Below are 19,751 nucleotides of genomic sequence, written 5' to 3' on the forward strand. Positions count from 1 at the left end.
AATTTCCTAACAGTAAAAACTTATCAAACCAGGCAATTTTTTACAACTGGAAGAAGAAAATTCTCTGCATAAACTTGGTTAATTATAGTTATGGCTTTATTATCTAGACATTAAGCATAAATTCCATAAGGTAAACTCTCAGCTTTACAAACTAGTGGTTCACTTATTCAAAGAAACTGATCCAGAATTAAAATAAAAGTGAGACTGTTTGTCTGAAGTTTTATACTGTAGGACTTTTTTGCCCCTAAAGCAGCTTTACTGGGAGGCTCTGCCCCTTGTACCTTGGTGATCTGTGAGACACTGCAAGGCACACTCACTGGAGATGAAGTGGCAGTTAGGGCAGCTTATTTTAGAGCTACAATGAAATTGTTGGAAATACCCCTGGGTACATTATTTCAGCACATTAATGAGGCTATTCACAAAGAGAGTTTATTACAATAAGAGAGATGTTTATTAGATCTGTAATATGATTACAGAACATGCTGTATGGGAAGGACCTCTGGGAGCTGTAGGCAGGATAATTTTGCAGGCATTAAACAAAACAAAAAAGCTAAACATCATTATCAAAACTGCTAACTTCACTGTATCACAGTTATGGGTAAATATCCACGTTATTTTTCTGCTTCAAAAATGATGCACCGGCATGCTTTCTGAATTTACATGAAATCAAAGGGCTTTTTTCAGGGTGGCAAAAATAAAACAAATTCAGAGTGTTTACTGCTCACCTTAAATATGGTCTGAAGGCACCTGGGAATTGCATTTTGAGGTGGTAGCTGTAATGGGTTTTGCATTGCATGTTACTGTACTACTGAGTAATAAAGATAATGCCACCACCAGTATGGATACAACAGAGAGAGAAAAGCACACACTGGTGGTGGGGGTTACTATGTGCCAAGTGCCGTGCCAACAGTTCTTCACACACTGTTCCTCTAGTCTTCCCAACAACCCCATGTGGTGTTGTTAAAATTTTCTCCTTTTTTTACATGGAAATGGAGACTTACTAACTTGCCCAAGGTCTTTCATCTGGGCGACCAATGAAGCCAACACAACCGTAATTAAATTAACAGGTGTTCAGAGGTGACCCAACTGCATTGTGGAAATGCCACTGTGTCTGTCTTGCCAAAGAGCCTCACATGGACTGTCAAATCAATCAGATACCATTGTTTCGTTTCCCCTCTTTAAAGATGTAACCATTTCTCTTTTTGTTGCTGTAACCTATAAATGCAGAGCTCCGTGTTATTAGGCTAGTACCCCTGCTGAAGACAAGCAACAGCAGTTTCCACAGAGATGCTATTTTCATAGGACATGTTTTCCTATTATCTCTTAGGACACAAACTACTCCCAATTATTTAATGATTGTGGCACAAAGAATAAATATAATCAATTGTACTCAAAGAAATGGTATTTTCATAAGATATGCAAGTGCTACTCCCACTTATCTAATAATTATATGGCAAAGGATACAAAACAAAATCGTAATAGTACTTGATGTTTGAAATCTTTTACAAATACACCACCATGTAGATGTCCACCCTTCTTACAACAAAATAATCCTGACTAAATCAAATATCTAAAAGTAGAAAACAAACAAACATGAAAGTACTAAAAGAAAATACAGGACTATATTTATAGTCCTGGAATGAGAAAGCCTTTTAAAAGATGACATAAAATTCAAAAGTCATAAAGAAAAACACTGAGAAAGTTGACTACTGAATGAAAACTACCTTTATAGCTAAAGTACCAATAAAAATTAGAAATACAAAGAGAAAATTAAAAAGTATACTTGTTATGACAAAATTATAAACTTCTTAACAAAGAATTTTAAAAAATCAGTAGAAAAAAGTAAACTAAACAGAAAATAAATGAGCAAAGATTACACTAAAGCAATTTACAGGAAAAGGCACACAAACGGCTAACAAACCCACAAAAGACGCGAAATTACAGTTAAAATTAAATAAATACAAAACACCAAAGACATACAAAATTTCATCTATAAGAAAAGCAAAATGATGTAATTTCATAAAACTCAGTATCAGCAAGGCTGTGGGGAAACAGGTAGTCTCTCTTTTAGTGAGAATGAAAACTGGTTCTCTACCTTTTAGGGACAGCAATTTGGTAATATATGTCAAAATTTTAAATTTACAACCCTTTCACCTAGTATATTAGACAGGATTCTCCAGAGAAAGAGCCAACAGGAGATATATAATTATGCAGAAAGAGACTTATTATGAAGGATTTGCTCCCATGGTTATGGAGGCTGAGAAGTTCCATGATTTGCCATCCATGAGCTCGAAGTTCAGGAAAGCTGATGGTATAGTTCTTCTCCAAACCCAAAGGTCCTGAAAACCAAGGGAGCCAATGGTGTAAATCCTAGTCTGAGTCTAAAGACCCAAGATCCAAGAGTTCTAACATATGATGGCAGCAGATGTACGTCCCAGCTCAAGCGCAGAGCAAATTCACCTTCCTCTGCCTGCTTTACTGAGTCTCCTGTTCAAATGCTAATCTCTTTCAGAAACACCTTCACAGGCACACCCAGAAACTATGTGTCACTATAAACATTAAAAACAAACAAACAAATGAAAACTCAGAAGAGAGCTGTTCTACCCATACATCAGGATTACCGTCTCATGTTTCATTTTTCATTTGCACTTTCTGGCATCATGTATGTGAGGTTCCAGCATAAAAACATAATACATTATTCTATTATTATTTTATATTTTGGTATTTTATTTTTTCCCAGTGTTAATGCTCAAAATGTTTTGAACTGGTTTTTAAACAATAACTAGTACAGGAAAGAAGAGGTTAGTTATTAAATATTCAATTTATTTTTCTCTCAGTGATAAATTAAGAGAAACTGATCACTAAGTTACACATTGAATTTTCTGTATTTGCAGTGTTTCTGCATGATGGATTTTGTAATTATCTTGGCCTCCACATTCCAAACAGCTTTGAGGTTTCATTTATGTGAAATGTGAGTTTCCTATTTTTGCCTCAAGTGAATCTTTAATTATGTGCTAAACCACACTTATTAAAAAAAAGGTGTGAGTTGAAAATTTAACCCTTCCATTCACACTGACAAAAAGAAAGCCAGGAGAAGCTTAACCAAACAGTTTATACGCAAATCTACTTCTCTGTAAAATGAGTGTTTGTCTACTGCATTTGAAAGTGTATAGTCCAAAAGGCATGCTCTTGATGGTAGAATGATGACAGGAAATGAATTCTGCATGACAAGTCTTTAGTGATGTCATACTGTTGTTCCCAAAGACAGCTCAATTCCAAGGACAGACAGAAACTATGGAAACCTGACTACTAATGACCCTAGGGAATCGAATAAAAATAAAAATACCTATTAGAAGGTACACACATAGGCTTACAATCCACACAATGATACACCAATTTCTAAGAAGTATGCTAATGAGTTCAACTCAGTCAAGGTTGATGATTCTCAATTTGTTTCACCAGATCATGCAGACATGGCCCAAAATAAGTCTAAAATTGCTAAGATTCTATGTGAGAATAAGTCATAACTTTGAATTAAATATGAATACAATTATCTTTTGGCCCAAAAAGTAGGAACATGGAACTGCATGTAACCAAGATTCCTTGAGAATTTTTTTGGAAAAATACTACACCTTTTCTGATACTGATACTAGGTAGTTTTCATTATCTCTTGAGTGAATTTTAAAATGACAGAGCTTGAAGGGGCCAGCAGAGCTCTTCTGGTCCAACTACTGACCTGTAGGCAAGACATGGTCCTTTTAACTCCCTGGTGAACCTTTCAGATAAACTGGATGAAAAAGGTGCTTTTACACACTGTGTCAATTGGCTGTGCTGGGTCATTGGATAAGGACATGTTAGGGTCCATCTGCTCAAAGTGGCCTGCTTGGGAAGGGGGACCAGGTAGCCATGCTCTTTGACAGTAATTAGAAAGGAGACCCAGGGGCTGCTGCTAATGACATGTCTACTCAGGAAGGGCATCAAGAATGGAATATTACTCTGCCATAAAAAGGAATGAAATAGGGCTTCCCTGGTGGCACAGTGGTTAAGAATCCACCTGCCAATACAGGGAACACGGGTTCGAGCCCTGGTCTGGGAAGATACCACATGCTGTGGAGCAACTAAGCCCATGCACCACAACTACTGAGCCTGCGCTCTAGAGCCCACAAGCCACAACTACTGAACCCGCATGCCACAACTACTGAAGGTTACGTGCCTAGAGCCCCTTCCCTGCAACAAGAGAAGCCACCGCAATGAGAAACCTGCGCACCTCAACGAAGAGTAGTCCCCGCTTGCCACAACTAGAGAAAGCCCACGCACAGCAACAAAGACAGACTCAACACAGCCAAAAATAAATTAAATAAATAAATTTTTTTTAAAAAGGGAATGAAATAATGCCATTTGCAGCAACATGGATGGACCTAGAGATTGTCATACTAAGTGAAGTAAGCCAGACAGAGGAAGACTAACATAATATGTTATGGCTTAAATGTGGAATCTTAAAAAAAACAATACAAATGAACTTATTTATGAAAGAGAAATAGACCCACAGACATAGAAAGAAAACTTACAGTTACCAAAGGGGAAACAGGGCGGCGGGGGGATATAAATTAGGAGTCTGGGATTAACATATGCACAGTAGCATATGTAAAATAGGTAAACAACAAGGACTTACTGTATAGCGCAGGGAACTATACTCAATATTTTGTAACAACCCATAAAGGAAAAGAATCTGATAAAAGAATATATATATCTGAATCACTGTGCTGTACACCTGAAGCTAACACAACATTATAAATCAACTACACTTCACTTTTTAAAAAACAGGAAAAAATAATAAAAGAATCATATTTTTAAGAAAAGAATTACGATTAGCAAATCATAATCAATGTAGATCAAAAAATTTTCATTTGCTTTTTTCTAAAAGAAATCACTATTCTTATCATTTCATGGATGTAGCACAGGTGCCCAGACATGGAACTTCCTGAGCCTAAAAGTAGAAGAACAACATTTTAAAATTCAACATAAACTTTTATGCTCTACTGAGACATACCTAGCTGCTTATTTTGGAGGACCAAAATATAGTTTAGTATAGCATCACAGAGCGAATTTATTGCCACAGGAAATCCAACCAAATTGTTCTTCGTCTCCATTGAACAGAACAGTATGTTGACCCTTACTGGCAGAATTAAAGAGTGAATTCTGTTGTAGCAGCTACTGTGAGAAACTTAAGAGTTGCAGAGCTGGTGAATATTTATGAAGTTTTCCTACTGTGCTGGCCACTGGCAGAGATAGTGGGAGAGATACATGCTTCTGAATCATTCAAGAAGCATGGAGTACCCATCAGATCTGACTCTGAGAATTCAAATCCTAAATTTAGAAAAAAAAAAAAAAACTCACTGTTTACTAAAAATAAGGTGTATTAGGAAAAATGTTCAAGATTCTGAAGCTAAAATTATAGTCCAGATACAACTCTCCATCTGATGGAGAGAATGTCAGATATCTCTAGAGTGGAAAGAGCTGGCACTAAGCTGCTTCCTTGCTTTGCTTCCATGCCTTACACACTATTCTCTGGGAAAAGCAAGAAGACCCCTTGGTCCCCACTGACACAGGGTAAGAGCTGCCTCTAAGGCCAGCTTCTGGCCACTCTTGAGTGAATAATGTTTCCAAGGCTGAGGCTGAATGTCACCTGTCCTGTGCCCTCTCAGGAGGATCCTTGCCCCACCTCATTACACTAAACCTTTTTGTTTTATGACTCACACCCTAAATCAAAATTTTAATTAAAAATTGTCAAGAAATATCCTGTTAAGTCCTTGGTATAAATCACTCTACCCTCACTTCATTTTGTGTCCTTTATACACACATACATACAGCATGATATAAATCAGCTCGTATTACAATTTTGTTTTGTAACTAGGTTTTGGCACTTGTTATATCTCATTCATGCACCCCACAATTATTTACTGAGAGCTTGGATTGGCCAACCACTTTGAAAGGGCAGGTAGTAAGGCTGGGAACTAAACAGAAAAGTGACTTTCAGTCAAGATAGTGTGTCACTTCAAATTTTGCACTACCACCTCCATAATAACTACAAGAAGAAAAAAATTTATAAGATACAAATATCTTTGTGGACCAGAAATGAAACAAACACACAGAAGCTTGAGGTTCAAAAGCTGTTAGAAGTATCTATAGCAACTAGGATCTCCAATACAATTGAGGCCACACCCCATGTGGAGCTAGGACAAAAGTCAGGCACAGAGTATGAAATGGAGATTGGGGTTCCTGTCCACAAAAGGAAGCTGAAGAAGCTGTTCCAGCCTTGGAGCTTCAGATAATAAATGAAGCTGCTCTACTGTTGAAAACAGCAGCAACAGAACCTGTGCCAAATCCCCTGCAGACTCGATGTCTGGATTTGTAATAAATCCAGTATCATCATGATATTGGAATTTGGGGACCCAGAGCAGAGTCAAGGTAACCATAATATCACCAGATAGCAAGGGGCTGGTGCAGAGAAAAGAAACAGCAGCATCACAAAATACAAATAACTTCCAGTCTTAATGAGCCTGACTAGGAAGGAAGCCTAAAATAGAGAAAGAGAACCACCAAACACAATGACTACCAGATGAATTCATTCAGGAAGAAATGAAAATAATAGAGCAGCCTCAAAAGGACTTTTTTTTAACAGTTTCCTTGAAGCATAACTGACATGCCTTTTTGACCCACCTCCTAGAGAAATGGAAATAAAAACAAAAATAAACAAATGGGACCTAATGAAACTTAAAAGCTTTTGCACAGCAAAGGAAACCATAAACAAGACCAAAAGACAACCCTCAGAATGGGAGAAAATAGTTGCAAATGAAGCAACTGACAAAGGATTAATCTCCAAAATGTATAAGCAACTCATGCAGCTCAATAACAAAACAACAAACAACCCAATCCAAAAATGGGCAGAAGAACTAAATAGACATTTCTCCAAAGAAGATATACAGATTGCCAACAAACACATGAAAGAATGCTCAACATCATTAATCATTAGAGAAATGCAAATCAAAACTACAATGAGATATCATCTCACACCGGTCAGACTGGCCATCCTCAAAAACTCTAGAAACAATAAATGCTGGAGAGGGTGTGGAGAAAAGGGAACACTCTTGCACTGCTGGTGGGAATGTAAATTGATACAGGCACTATGGAGAACAGTATGGAGGTTCCTTAAAAAACTACAAATAGGGGCTTCCCTGGTGGCGCAGTGGTTGGGAGTCCGCCTGCCGATGCAGGGGACGCGGGTTCGTGCCCCGGTCCGGGAAGATTCCACGTGCCGCGGAGCGGCTGGGCCCGTGAGCCATGGCCGCAGAGCCTGCGCGTCCGGAGCCTGTGCTCCGCAACGGGAGAGGCCACAACAGTGAGAGGCCCGCGTACCGCAAAAAAAAAAAAAAAAAAAAAAAAAAAAAAAAAAAAAAAAAAAACTACAAATAGAACTACCATACGACCCAGCAATCCCACTACTGGGCATATACCCTGAGAAAACCATAATTCAAAAAGAGTCATGTACCAAAATGTTCATTGCAGCTCTATTTACGATAGCCAGGACATGGAAGCAACCTAAGTGTCCATCAACAGATGAATGGATAAATTAGATGTGGCACATATATACAATGGAATATTACTCAGCCATAAAAAGAAATGAAACTGAGTTAATTGTAATGAGGTGGATAGACCTGGAGTCTGTCATACAGAGTGAAGTAAGTCAGAAGGAGAAAAACAAATACCATATGCTAACACATATATATGGACTCTAAGGGAAAAAAAAATGTCATGAAGAGATTAGTGGTAGGATGGGAATAAAACACAGACTTACTAGAGCATGGACTTGAGGATACTGGGAGGGGGAAGGGTAAGATGTGACGAAGTGAGAGAGTGGCAGGGACACATATACACTATCAAATGTAAATTAGATAGCTAGTGGGAAGCTGCCGCATAGCACAGGGAGATCACCTCTGTGCTTTGTGACCACCTAGAGGGGTGGGATAGGGAGGGTGGGAGAGAGGGTGATGCAAGAGGGAAGAGATATGGGAACATAGGTATATGTATAACTGATTCACTTTGCTGTAAAGGAAAAACTAACACACTATTGTAAAACAGTTATACTCCAATAAAGATGTTTAAAAAAAAAAACAAAACAAAAAACAAAAATCCATATCTAATTTCAAGTCACCCCAAATAACCAAAACCATCTTGAAAAAGGACAATAAAGCTGGACTTCTTGATTCTAAAACTTGCTCTACAATGATCAAACCAGAAGAATGACATACAGACTAACTGAAGAGAACAGAGATTCCAGAAATAAACCCACACATATATAGTCAAATGATTTTTGACAAGGGTGCCAAGACCGTTCAATGGGAAAGGATAGTCTTTTCAACAAACGGTTCTTAGAAAACTGGATATCCACATTCATAAGAATGAAGTTAGACCCTTACCTAACACCACATGCGAAAATAAACTCAAAGTGAATGAAAGACCTAAGTGTAAGACCTAAAAGTATAAAATTCTTGGAAGAAACATAGGGCAAAATCTTCAGGACACTGCATTTGGCAACGATTTCCTGGATATGACACAAAAGGCACAGGCAACAAATGAGAAATTAGGCAAACTGGACTTTATGAAAATTTTCAGAAAGTGTGCATCAAAACACAATATCAACAAAGTAAAAAGGCAATCCACAGAATGGCATAAAGTATGTTAATATCATATATTTGATAATGGGTTAATTTTCAGATTACACAGTTTCTAATACTCGACAACAAGAAACCAAACAACCTAATTCAAAAATGGGCAAAGGACGTGAATAGACATTTCTCCAGAGAAGATATCCAAATGATCAATAAGCACATGAAAAGATGCCCAATATCTCTGTTAAGAGAAAAACACATTAAAACTACAATGAAATACCACTTCTATGCTAAAAGAAATAAGCCAGTCACAAAATGACAAATAATATATAACTCCACATACATGAGGTACTTAGAATAGTCAAAATCACAGAGACAGAAAATATTGGGTTGGCCAAAAGTTTCGTTCATTTTTTTTCCGTAAGATGGCTCTAGTAGCATTTAGTTGTCTTTAACTTCATTGGAAACAATTTTGTTAGACTGTATGTGACAGCTGTCATATCAGCATGCATTTAAAAAAAAACTTACCAAAATCGGTGGATTTTTGTGTAGCCATTTTAATATTGAAGATGGAAGAAAAAGGGGAACATTTACAGTATATTATGCTTTATTATTTCAAGAAAGGTAAAAACACAAGTGAAACGCAAAAAAAGACTTGTGCAGTGTATGGAAAAGGTGCTGTGGCTGATCAAACACGTCAGTAGTGGTTTACGAAGTTTCGTACCAGAGACTTCTCACTGGCCGATGCTCCACGGTCAGGTACACAGGTTGAAGTTGATAGCAATCAAATCGGGACATTAATCGAGAACAATCAACGTTATACCACACAGGAGATAGCCGACATGCTCAAAATATCCAAAGCAAGCGCTGAAAATCATTTGCACCAACTTGGTTATGTTCATCGCTTTGATGTCTGAGTTCCACATAAGTTAAGGGAAAAGAAACCTTCCTGACCGTATTTTCGCATGCGATTCTCCACTGAAATGTAACGAAAACGTTTTGTTTCTAAAACAAATTGTGATGGGTGATAAAAAGTGGATGCTGCCCAATAACGTGGAATGGAAGAGACTGTGGGGCAAGTGAAATGAACCGTCACCAACCACACCAAAGGCTGGTCTTCATCCAAAGAAAGCAATGTGTATATGGTGGGATCAGAAGGGAGTCCTCTATTATGAGCTCCTTCCAGAAAACCAAACTATTAATTCCAGAACGTACTGCTCCCAGTTAGACCAAGTGAAAGCAGCACTCAATGAAAAGTGTCCAGAATTAGTCAACAGAAAACACGTAAGCTTCCATCAGGGTAACGCAAGACCGCGAGTTTCTATGATGACCAGGCAAAAACTGTTACAGCTTGGCTGGGAAGTTCTGATTCATCCGCCGTATATACCAGACACTGCACTTCGGATTTCCATTTATTTAGGTCTTTACAAAATTCTCTTAACGGAAAAGATTTCCATTCCCTGGAAGACTGTAAAAGGCACCTGGAACAGTTCTTTGCTCAAAAAGATAAAAAGTTTTGGGAAGATGGAATTATGAAGTTGCCTGAAAAATGGCAGAAGTTAGTGGAACAAAAGGGTGAATATGTTGTTCAAAAAAGTTATTGGTTCAAATGAAATAGTGTCTTTTATTTTTAAAATAAAAGATGGTGGATGGTGGTGATGACTGCACAACATTATGAATATATGAATATATTTAATACTACTGAAGTGAGCACTTAAAATTGATTAATGGGGTAAACTTTACGTTATGTTTATTTCATCACAACAAAAAAAGAAAAAAAATTCAAACAGCCCTTTCTTCCTTGGCCCAAATCATGTAGTTAGTTATTCCCTCCACAGGGCCCCAGGTAACCTAGAAGCATAGCAAAAAAAACTTCTATATTGTATCGTGTGATAAATTGGCATGTTTGTGTACCCAATGGCTGTTCTTTGATCTTATGCATGATGCTTATGAAGGTATACCGAGGGTCCGGTATATTATTAACTGCAGAGTATATGCTGGATCTCTGTAATTCAATAATTTTTTGTCAGGAGGCTATAAGTTTACAGCCAAGAAGAACTGCCAGACACTTCACTTAAAAAAAAAAAGTTATCCAGAGGATATTACAGGAGATCAACATAGGAGATGCTAGGTGAGGACTGCAATCCTACCCAGACTGTAGAGGGACACCTTTCCAGTAGCCGAGAAAGGCATGGTTAATAGGAAAAGTATAAGCCAGGCTGAAGACTGGCATCTTTGGCATATAATAAGGAAAACCTTAAAAACAATTATCTCTTATAAATTTGAAAATACTTATTTTAATAGGGGAAAAGGAGGCTGCAGCGTAATTTTTATAGCAATTAATTATCTAGTTACAAAATTCATCTGGGATACATATCCTGGCTTTGTATTTTCTTGAAAAAGAAAATATTTAGGGGCTTCCCTGGTGGCACAGTGGTGAAGAATCTGCCTGCCAATGCAGGGGACACAGTTCCGAGCCCCGCGGAACAACTAAGCCTGTGCGCCACAATTACTGAGCCTGCTCTCTAGAGCCCACGAGCCACAACGACTGAGCCCGTGCACCACAACTACTGAAGCCCACACTCCTAGAGCCTGTGCTCCCCAACAAGAGAAGCCACCGCAATGAAAAGCCCGCACACCGCAATGCAGAGTAGCTTCTGCTCACCACAACTAGAGAAAGCCCGCGTGCAGCAATGAAGACCCAACGCAGCCATAAATAAATAAATTTATTTTTTAAAAAAGAAAATATTTACGTCAAACACCTACCCTGCTTTATCTTTTCTTCAGGAGACATAGTCAACTTGTTATATATTTTATTAGCCGTATCTTACTCACACTATGGTTACCAACTGAGGGTTCAAAGAGCCCCTTGAAATTCTGTATTGTGTACAGAACTTTGCATATAGGTGAGTCTAGGCATTTTTCCCGGTGAGTCTAGAATCATCAGATTCTCTAAGTAGGTCACACTCAAGACAGACTGAGAGGACTTCTCTGGTGGTGCAGTGGTTAAGAATTCACCTGCCACTGCAGAGGACATGGGTTCGAGCCCTGGTCTGGGAAGATCCTACATGCCGCCATGCAACTAAGTCTGTGAGCCACAATTACTGAGCCTGCACTCTAGAGACCACAAGCCACAACTACCGAAGTCCGTGCAACTAGAGCCCAGGCTCCGCAACAAGAGACGCCACCGCCACGAGAAGCCCACACACCACAATGTAGAGTAGCCCCCACTCACCACAACTAGAGAAAGCCGGCGTGCAGCAACGAACACCCAACGCAGCCAAAAATAAATAAATTAATTAATTTTTTAAAAAAAAGACAGACTGAGAATCAGTCTTATACCCACAGTTCACTATGATTTTTATAGTGTAAAGTATAAACATGGGTCGTAAATTATGGGTTGACAGGTTTCATACTCCCTGAAGGATAAGTATGCTTACTTTCACAGGATCCTAACTGGAAAGAACATCAAAAACTAACAAGTTTATTCTCCTTCCTTTAGGTAAAATACCTCTACAATTACCCAAGTCCAATGAAAACTAAAAGTCTGCTTATTTTTCCCTGTGGTAAAGCAATTCCAGCACCTCATTCTGTAACTTATCACATTTTTAACAACCACTGTTAAAAATTTATCTTTGGTCTGTATGTGCTCTAGTTGAGGTCCTCAATAGCCTTATTACTATTTTGCTTCACTGTATACACAGCTATAAATGTGTATTAATCTTTTCCAGAGCAGACATATTGAATGTTTGTCGCAGGCAATTTTTAAACCTACTGACTCCAGTGGTAAATGTGTATGTACACAACACAGTTCACACAAGTTAGGCAGACATTTGGCCAATGTACTAGAACCTAAGTGTGCTCAACTTACTAGTAACAGGAGTTCAGAGTCCCAAAGGCTGGGGAAAATATCTCAGAGGACACAATGCAGCCAAGAAGGGGCTCTCCAGCTATTTCTGGCCGCTGTAGTGTAGGCTAGAAGTACGGGTGTCGTGGCATCTGGTGGAGGTCTGACCTTACCAGGGGACCCACAATATTGGGTCCCTCTGCAGCCCTCATCCTAGCCTGGCCTGTGATCACAGTTCCACTGCTCTCCCTAGCGGAGACTGTGCATTCCAGGCTTTCCTGAGCTCTGGCACCCTGACTCCCCCTACTTGCCTGCCTCTCTGGGTTCATCTCCTGTGGCCCTCCCTACACAGACATCGGACCCTCCAGGCCTCCCACCACCAGGAGCGGCACCCTGCCACCCTCTGTGTGTCTGCCCACTAGCTACAACTCCCCGGCACTCTCAAAGGTTGCTTCCTGCTTCCCCAGGGACTGTGGACCAGCTCTGGCCTGGGCAACCCAGCAAATCTGCCCACTCGAGTTCCTGTGGGCTGTAGTCACACTTCCTCCAATGAGGTCTGACCCACAGCCTTGGGGAAGAGGTATGCCCTTTCAAGTTTGTCCTTCCTGAGGTACTCTCCCTCTCCCTCAGCTTTCGGATACCCTACAGAGTTCTTTTTAAATCTTACATTTACTCTTCAATTGCAGCTTAATAATTCTTTATATTGAAATTCTCCTGTTTAAATCACTATGTGGTTTGTCTTCTGATGGGACCCAGACTGATACAATCACAATGTGCTCATCGATAATATTTGCTAACTGTGTATTTTTATTTTTCCTTCTAGTTTAAGTGTATTACGGTTAAACAATGTGGTCTATACAATTCCTACTTATTGTAATTTATTGATATTCTTTTAACCTAACGTATGGTGAGCTTTTTAAAGTATTTCCAGAAAACTGGAAAGAAGGTACAGTCTCTATTTTCAGGGTAGAGAGACGGATATACTTCTATTAGATTAATCTTACTAAAGTTTTCATATCCTCTATACCAGGGGTCAACAGATTTTTCCTGTAAAGAGCCAGACAGTAAACAACACAGGCTCGTGGGCTACAGAGTCCCTGTTGTAACTCCTCAACTCTACCGTCAAGGTGCCAAAGCAGCCATAGACAATTGTTTGTGTGGCTGTATTCAATAAAACTTTACTTACAGAAAGAGGCAGTGGGCCAGAGTTAGTCCACACGCCTTAGTTTGTCAACCCCTGCTCTACATCATCATTTTCATCCACTTGAGTCGTCAAGCAATGAGAAAGACAGGTTAAATCTCTTGATATTACTGTACTTTTTTTTTCCCTATATGTTTTGGTCCTTCTCTGTTTTTATAGTTCTATGCTCTGACATTTGACACAAAAAGGTTCACAGTTATTGTATCTTCCTGTGGATTTTATTCCTTACCATTGTAGAGTCCTTCTCTTTGTTCTGATAAAGGTTTTTTGTTTTGCATTAAACCTTATGTCTATAGCACAGGGAGATCACCTCTGTGCTTTGTGACCACCTAGAGGGGTGGGTTAGGGAGGGTGGGAGAGAGGGTGATGCAAGAGGGAAGAGATATGGGAACATATGTATATGTATAACTGATTCAGTTTGTTGTAAAGGAAAAACTAACACACTATTGTAAAACAATTATACTCCAATAAAGATGTTTAAAAAATAAATAAATAAACCTTATGTCTAACAGACGAAAACATTTAGAAAGAAAATATACAATAAGACAATAAAATTAAGACCAAAGATAAGTTTAAGAATAAATCTAATTGGAATAAATTCAACTATTAAAGCAAATCTCAGAACGTGGCAAACACCAAAACCCTGTCTGTAAGATACATATGTGAAATAGTGTCCTAGAAGTTTACCTGAAACAGATTCTTCAACTGCCTTTAAGCTTTTTTTATTGTTTACATCTTATAAGCTATTAATATAAGTATTAGCCTACATATCATATATTGTATCAGTTATATCTAATGGGGATGTTTTGAGTCTTTTATATGTCCTTAAAGAGTGCATAATTTGGTTAGTCTTCCCTCTGTTCACTGGAGCCCCATCTATGTCCTGCATATTTCCAAAATATACAAACAGCTCGTACAACTCAATAACAAAAAAAACACGAACAACCCAATCAAAAAATGGGCAGCAGACCTAAAAAGACATTTCTCCAAAGAAGACATACAGATAGCCAATAGGCACATGAAAAGACACTCAACATTGCTAATTATCAGGGAAATGCAAGTCAAAACTACAATGAGGTTCAGTTGGTCCAAACTCCAAGTCTCCATTGGGTTCTTTTCACATACTCAGTAGTCTTGTGCAGTCTCATCTGTTTCCGTGTAATTTCACTTATTTCATTCGATTCCTATGGAGACTGTGGTGGATATGCTCTAGCTCTGTCTGTGCTTCTGCATTTCAGAGTAGTCCTGCATGCCAAGTAACCCTAAAATATCTTTTTGAAAGAGAATTGACGCCCACAATGGATTTCTTCTTCCTTCCTGGAATTCATTTCTTGATTTTCCTTTTTTTTTTTTTTTTACCTCACATCCATTAAGAAGAATTTGAGGCTCTGCCTTACTGAAATATCCACTTAAATGAATGATTAGCCACCGCATATTAAAATAGAAATTTAGTATTTCCAGGGTAATCTTCTGAAATTTCTTTTGGTTCTAGTTTTGAAAGGAATCAAAATAGCATAGCAACTCAAGACATCATGAAATTCAAATAAAATCACTTCACCCTCTGCAACGACCTGAGAGACACACCAGCAGGTGTGTGAGCTCTTACCAGCGGGATGAGCAGGCTGATAAGGTCTGTCAGAGGCTTGCCGAGTAGCAGCAGGTCTTCTGCGGCCTGAGTGCTCCCTCCAGAGCTGGACTTCTGCGCCTGAACAGGGGGAGGAGAGGGGAAGGGGGTCTTGGAGATTAGTCAGTTTGGCCATAGGAGACAGGTCCACCCAGTCCCAACAGATGATGGCACAGAGGAAGCATTTGACCTCAGGCCCCTGAAGAGAAGTTGTGCTCGGTAATCACGTGACAGAGTACACACACTGCCACCAGCTCAGGCCACAGAGGCGGATCTGGGCGGACCACAGATAAAGCAATAATCAGGGCTGTCGTTGGAGGGATGATATTGATGTTCACACACTGCGGGTGGTAAAGCACTTTATCTTCCCAAACATCCTGAGACGAGGCGCGGTTATCCCCATTTTTCAGGGGAGAAAACTAAAAGTTCAGAGAGGTTGAGTAGTTTGTATACAGTCCCACAGACAATGGGTGACAAAGCTGAAGGATGAATCCAGGCTAAATGATTCCAAATCACCCAAGCTCACCTCTTCTGGGCACTGTTATACATACATATTATATGATGCAGACCAAATGCATTCTGCTGTGCTTTCCTTCTCTATATGCACACACCTGCTCAAATAACATCTAGAATATTTATCAAATGAACAGGCTTTGGACCACTGCATGAAGAAGCTTCAGATACAGGTCTACATTGCTTAGGAAGTATGCAATGGAAGTAAGAATTGAGAAATGAGTGGCTTTAACTTTAAGTGTGTCTTTCCCAGGAGTTGTATAGAACTGCCTCATTTCAGAGAAGATTTCTATCATAGAGATGAATAATTTTATACAGAGAGAAGGCACTGATTATTTATTGTATTTGCTATAGTACATACACATTTCATTCGCATACACCCTCTCTGTTTTTAATTTCACTCAGAACAAAACTACTTTTAGGTAATGACCTTTGCCAGAGCCTTTTTAAAGCAGGCTGCCTCGCCTTAGGTCACTAACCTGGACTCTGGGGCCCCTCTCATAAATGCCAAGATTCCTTCTGCCTTCGGGCCTGTGGACAGAATTTAAGTGGCCCGCTTTCCTTGGTTCAAAAGGAAAAAAAAAAGAAAAAAAAAGGATGTTGTGGAAAATCAGACACCTGCCTTTTAACAGCTTGCACCTCTCTGCAGCCAAGGGGGACGACAATAATTGGTAGCTAGGAGTTTCCTCTCACCTCTCCCCTCCCCTATCGCTACCTCAACCCCTGGCCTCTATTAGAGAGGTGAAATTTCCTCCCAGGAAACAAACACGTAGCACTACCCTAGGTCTGAATCTTTCTGAAGTTCGGCTGTTGATCCTGCCTTCTGAAGCACCATGTGAGGTGGAATATTGGCTTTTGCACATTAACATGTTATCCTTTAGAGTAGACCGACTGTCTCTTGGGAAAAATAAGGCAGTCTTGCAAACCAGCACCTAGGCAGGGAGTGGCATGGGGCCACGGCTTCCTTTCCAAACCCACATAAGCAAGGAGACACGGCTACAAGCACAAGCACACACTGTGGGACTCTTCCCACCAGGATATCCAGTGGGCCTCCAGACCCTCCAAGGTCTACAGTCATTTGTTATTGTCACCAAGAAACATCCTGACCCTGCACACCAGTATTGGGGTACCACCTCCTTATAAAGATGCCAAGGGTTCCAGAAAGGGAATGCTATAGCTTGCACAAGAGGAAGGTGCACATCAGGAATATGCATATGAAATTCAACTCTCCTCACAAAAATCCAGGCCCACAGCAGAAACTCTGTGCGCCAAGGGGATCACGTGTGGGTAGCCGAGCAACGAATACAGGCGTCTGGCGAGCCTCTCTCAGGGTCTCTCCAGCTCCGCAACGGCACACTCTCCAGAGTCAGCCTCTCGATTCCCAGATGCCTTATGGGTGCATTCTGCAAGGGGCTCTTTTCACAGCAAGAAGACCCACCTCTGCCGTGATGTTGCCACGGTCCTCCCTGTCCAGTCCTCTGCCTTTGCCTCTGTCCCATTGATCCCCTGCCACAACTCACTGCCCCAGCCCTTGCTGGCTGGTAACTGACCCCACTCCTGGCCATCCATGGTTCTTGGCTCACCCGGCTGTTACAGCCTGGGCAAGAGGAGAGGGCAGCCTGAGTTGGGTGCTAGCAGTAGTGCTTGAGGCAAAATCTAAATTCTTTGGTGACAAACTAGATGAGGAATATGAAAAAGGGAAATTTTAAGAATGACCCCCAGGTTTCTAGTTTGCACAGCAGGATGAGAGGGGCAGGGCTTGCTGGCAGGAGAATGGTTTGGGAGGTGAATCCTGAGCTCCACTTTTTTTTTTTTTTGTGGTACGCGGGCCTCTCACTGTTGTGGCCTCTCCCATTGCGGAGCACAGGCTCCGGACGCGCAGGCTCAGTGGCCATGGCTCACGGGCCCAGCCGCTCCGCGGCATGTGGGATCTTCCCGGACCGGGGCACGAACCCGGGTCCCCTGCATCGGCAGGCGGATTCTCAACCACTGCGCCACCAGGGAAGCCCCTAAGCTCCACTTTAGACGTGTTGAATTTGAGGGGACTGTGAGCCATTCTAGCGGTCATGGTTAGGAAGCTACTGGATATATTAAGTATGGATCTCAGATGAGAACTCTAGATACAAATATAACTTTAATAGCTGTAGACATATAAAACATGGGCACGTCAACTTATGAGCCATATGTAATATTAAGTGGCATTACAGCATTACCCAAAATGAGATAAAGGGATATAGCTAACTTCTTGGCACAAGAAGAAAGGCCAGGAAGAATATAACTCTATTACATCTACCACTGCTACATGAATCTAGTGCACAGGGGGCAGGTCCTCAACAGAGGTTTGTTACGTAAACACAGAGGTACGGCACCTGTAGTGAACGAGAGTCAGTTCCTCAGGCAGTGGCTGCCAACGTCCTAAGCAGGTTTAAGCACAACAGAGCACAGCCTGCGATGGTGTGGTCTAGACAATTCAATTCAACACTCGGTGTGCTCCCCAAACACCATCACCCACACGCTTGCCATGCACAGATGATACGAGTCAGTCCCCACTCTGTAGAACCTCACGGTTTCATTAAAAGAATGGCATGCTTTACTATGGAAAATAGTATGGAGGTTCCTCAAAAAACTAAAAACAGAGTTGCCATATGATCCAGCAATCTCACGCCTGGGCACATATCCAGACAAAACTATAATTCCAAAAGATACATGCACCCCTATGCTCACAGCAGCATTACTTACAGTAGCTAAGACATGGAAACAGCCTAAATGTCCATCGACAGATGAATGGATAAAGAAGATATGGTACCTATATGTGGTGAAATACTACTCAGCTGTTAAAAAGAATGAAATAATGCCATTTCCAGAAACATGGATGGATCTAGAGATGATCATACTATGCAAAGTAAGTCAGAAAGAGAAAGACAAACACCATGTGATAGCACTTATATGTGGAATCTAAAACACAACACAAATGAACTTATCTATAAAACAGACTTACAAACATAGAGAACAGACTTGTGGTTGCCAAGGGGGTAGGAGTGGGGTGGGGGAGGGAGGATGGATTGGGAGTTTGGGGTTAGCAGATGCAAACTATTATACATAGAAGGGATAAACAACAAGGTCCTACTGTATAGCATAGGGAACTATGCTATACAGTAGCAAACCATAATGGAAAATAATATGAAACCATAATGGAAAATAATATGAAAACCATAATGGAAAATAATATGAAAAAGAGTATACATATGCATAACTGAGTCACTTTGCTGTACAGCAGAAATTAACACAACACTGTAAATCAACTATACTTCAATAAAATTTAAACACAGAAGAAGAAGAAGGGCAACCTTTCAAATAACTGCACTAAAGGCAGAGTGTGAAAACTGCCCCAGTGGAGGAGGGAATAGAGGAGCTGGGGCGGGAGGAGGAAAAGGTGACACAACTTCACCGTTTGGATGGTGGGGACGACGTCTGCAGGGGCGGGCGTGGACAGCCGGTGTTTCAGGGGCCGCAATCACGTGAGGAAAAGGCCGGGAGTGATAAGGCGCAGGATCCATGTGGAAAATGCCAAGGTGACGGGCGTGAGCACGGGCTGCACGAGGGCTGGCGGACGAGGCGGGAAAACCACCGAGGCCTCGACCGCCTTGCCAGGGCGTTAGAAAATGATATGTACATAATGAGATGTCATCAAAGCTTTCAGGGGCAGGAGAGAAACGATGAGGACCATGGACCACAGCAGACAAATCTCACTTGCCCTCAGCCACCAGACAGGGGAGCTCACGGGGGGACAATAAGGGGAAAGCCCGGAGGAGTCGAACTGGTAACCTCAAGAGATACTGATATAGAGACTGCAGCCCCTACCCTGACAGCCTTCACGTGAGTGTGAGATCAAAGAAG

General features: G+C 40.7%; 1 protein-coding gene across 4 annotated transcripts in view; it reads right to left on the minus strand.

Annotated features, from left to right (window-relative positions):
* Nucleotides 1-19,751, minus strand: part of ULK4 (unc-51 like kinase 4) — a 559,443-nt gene that overhangs the window by 145,624 nt on the left and 394,068 nt on the right. For all 4 annotated transcript variants that reach the window (XR_010842631.1, XR_010842632.1, XM_059075830.2 and 1 more), the window contains one exon: nt 15,324-15,422. Coding sequence is in view for 2 of the 4 variants with exons in the window: in XM_059075830.2 (XP_058931813.1) it covers nt 15,324-15,422 (99 nt within the window). In the remaining 2 variants the exon portion in view is untranslated. The remainder of the gene's footprint in view (nt 1-15,323; nt 15,423-19,751) is intronic.

This window comes from Kogia breviceps, chromosome 10 (genome assembly GCF_026419965.1).
Source record: "Kogia breviceps isolate mKogBre1 chromosome 10, mKogBre1 haplotype 1, whole genome shotgun sequence".
In the NCBI taxonomy this organism is placed as follows: domain Eukaryota; kingdom Metazoa; phylum Chordata; class Mammalia; order Artiodactyla; family Physeteridae; genus Kogia; species Kogia breviceps.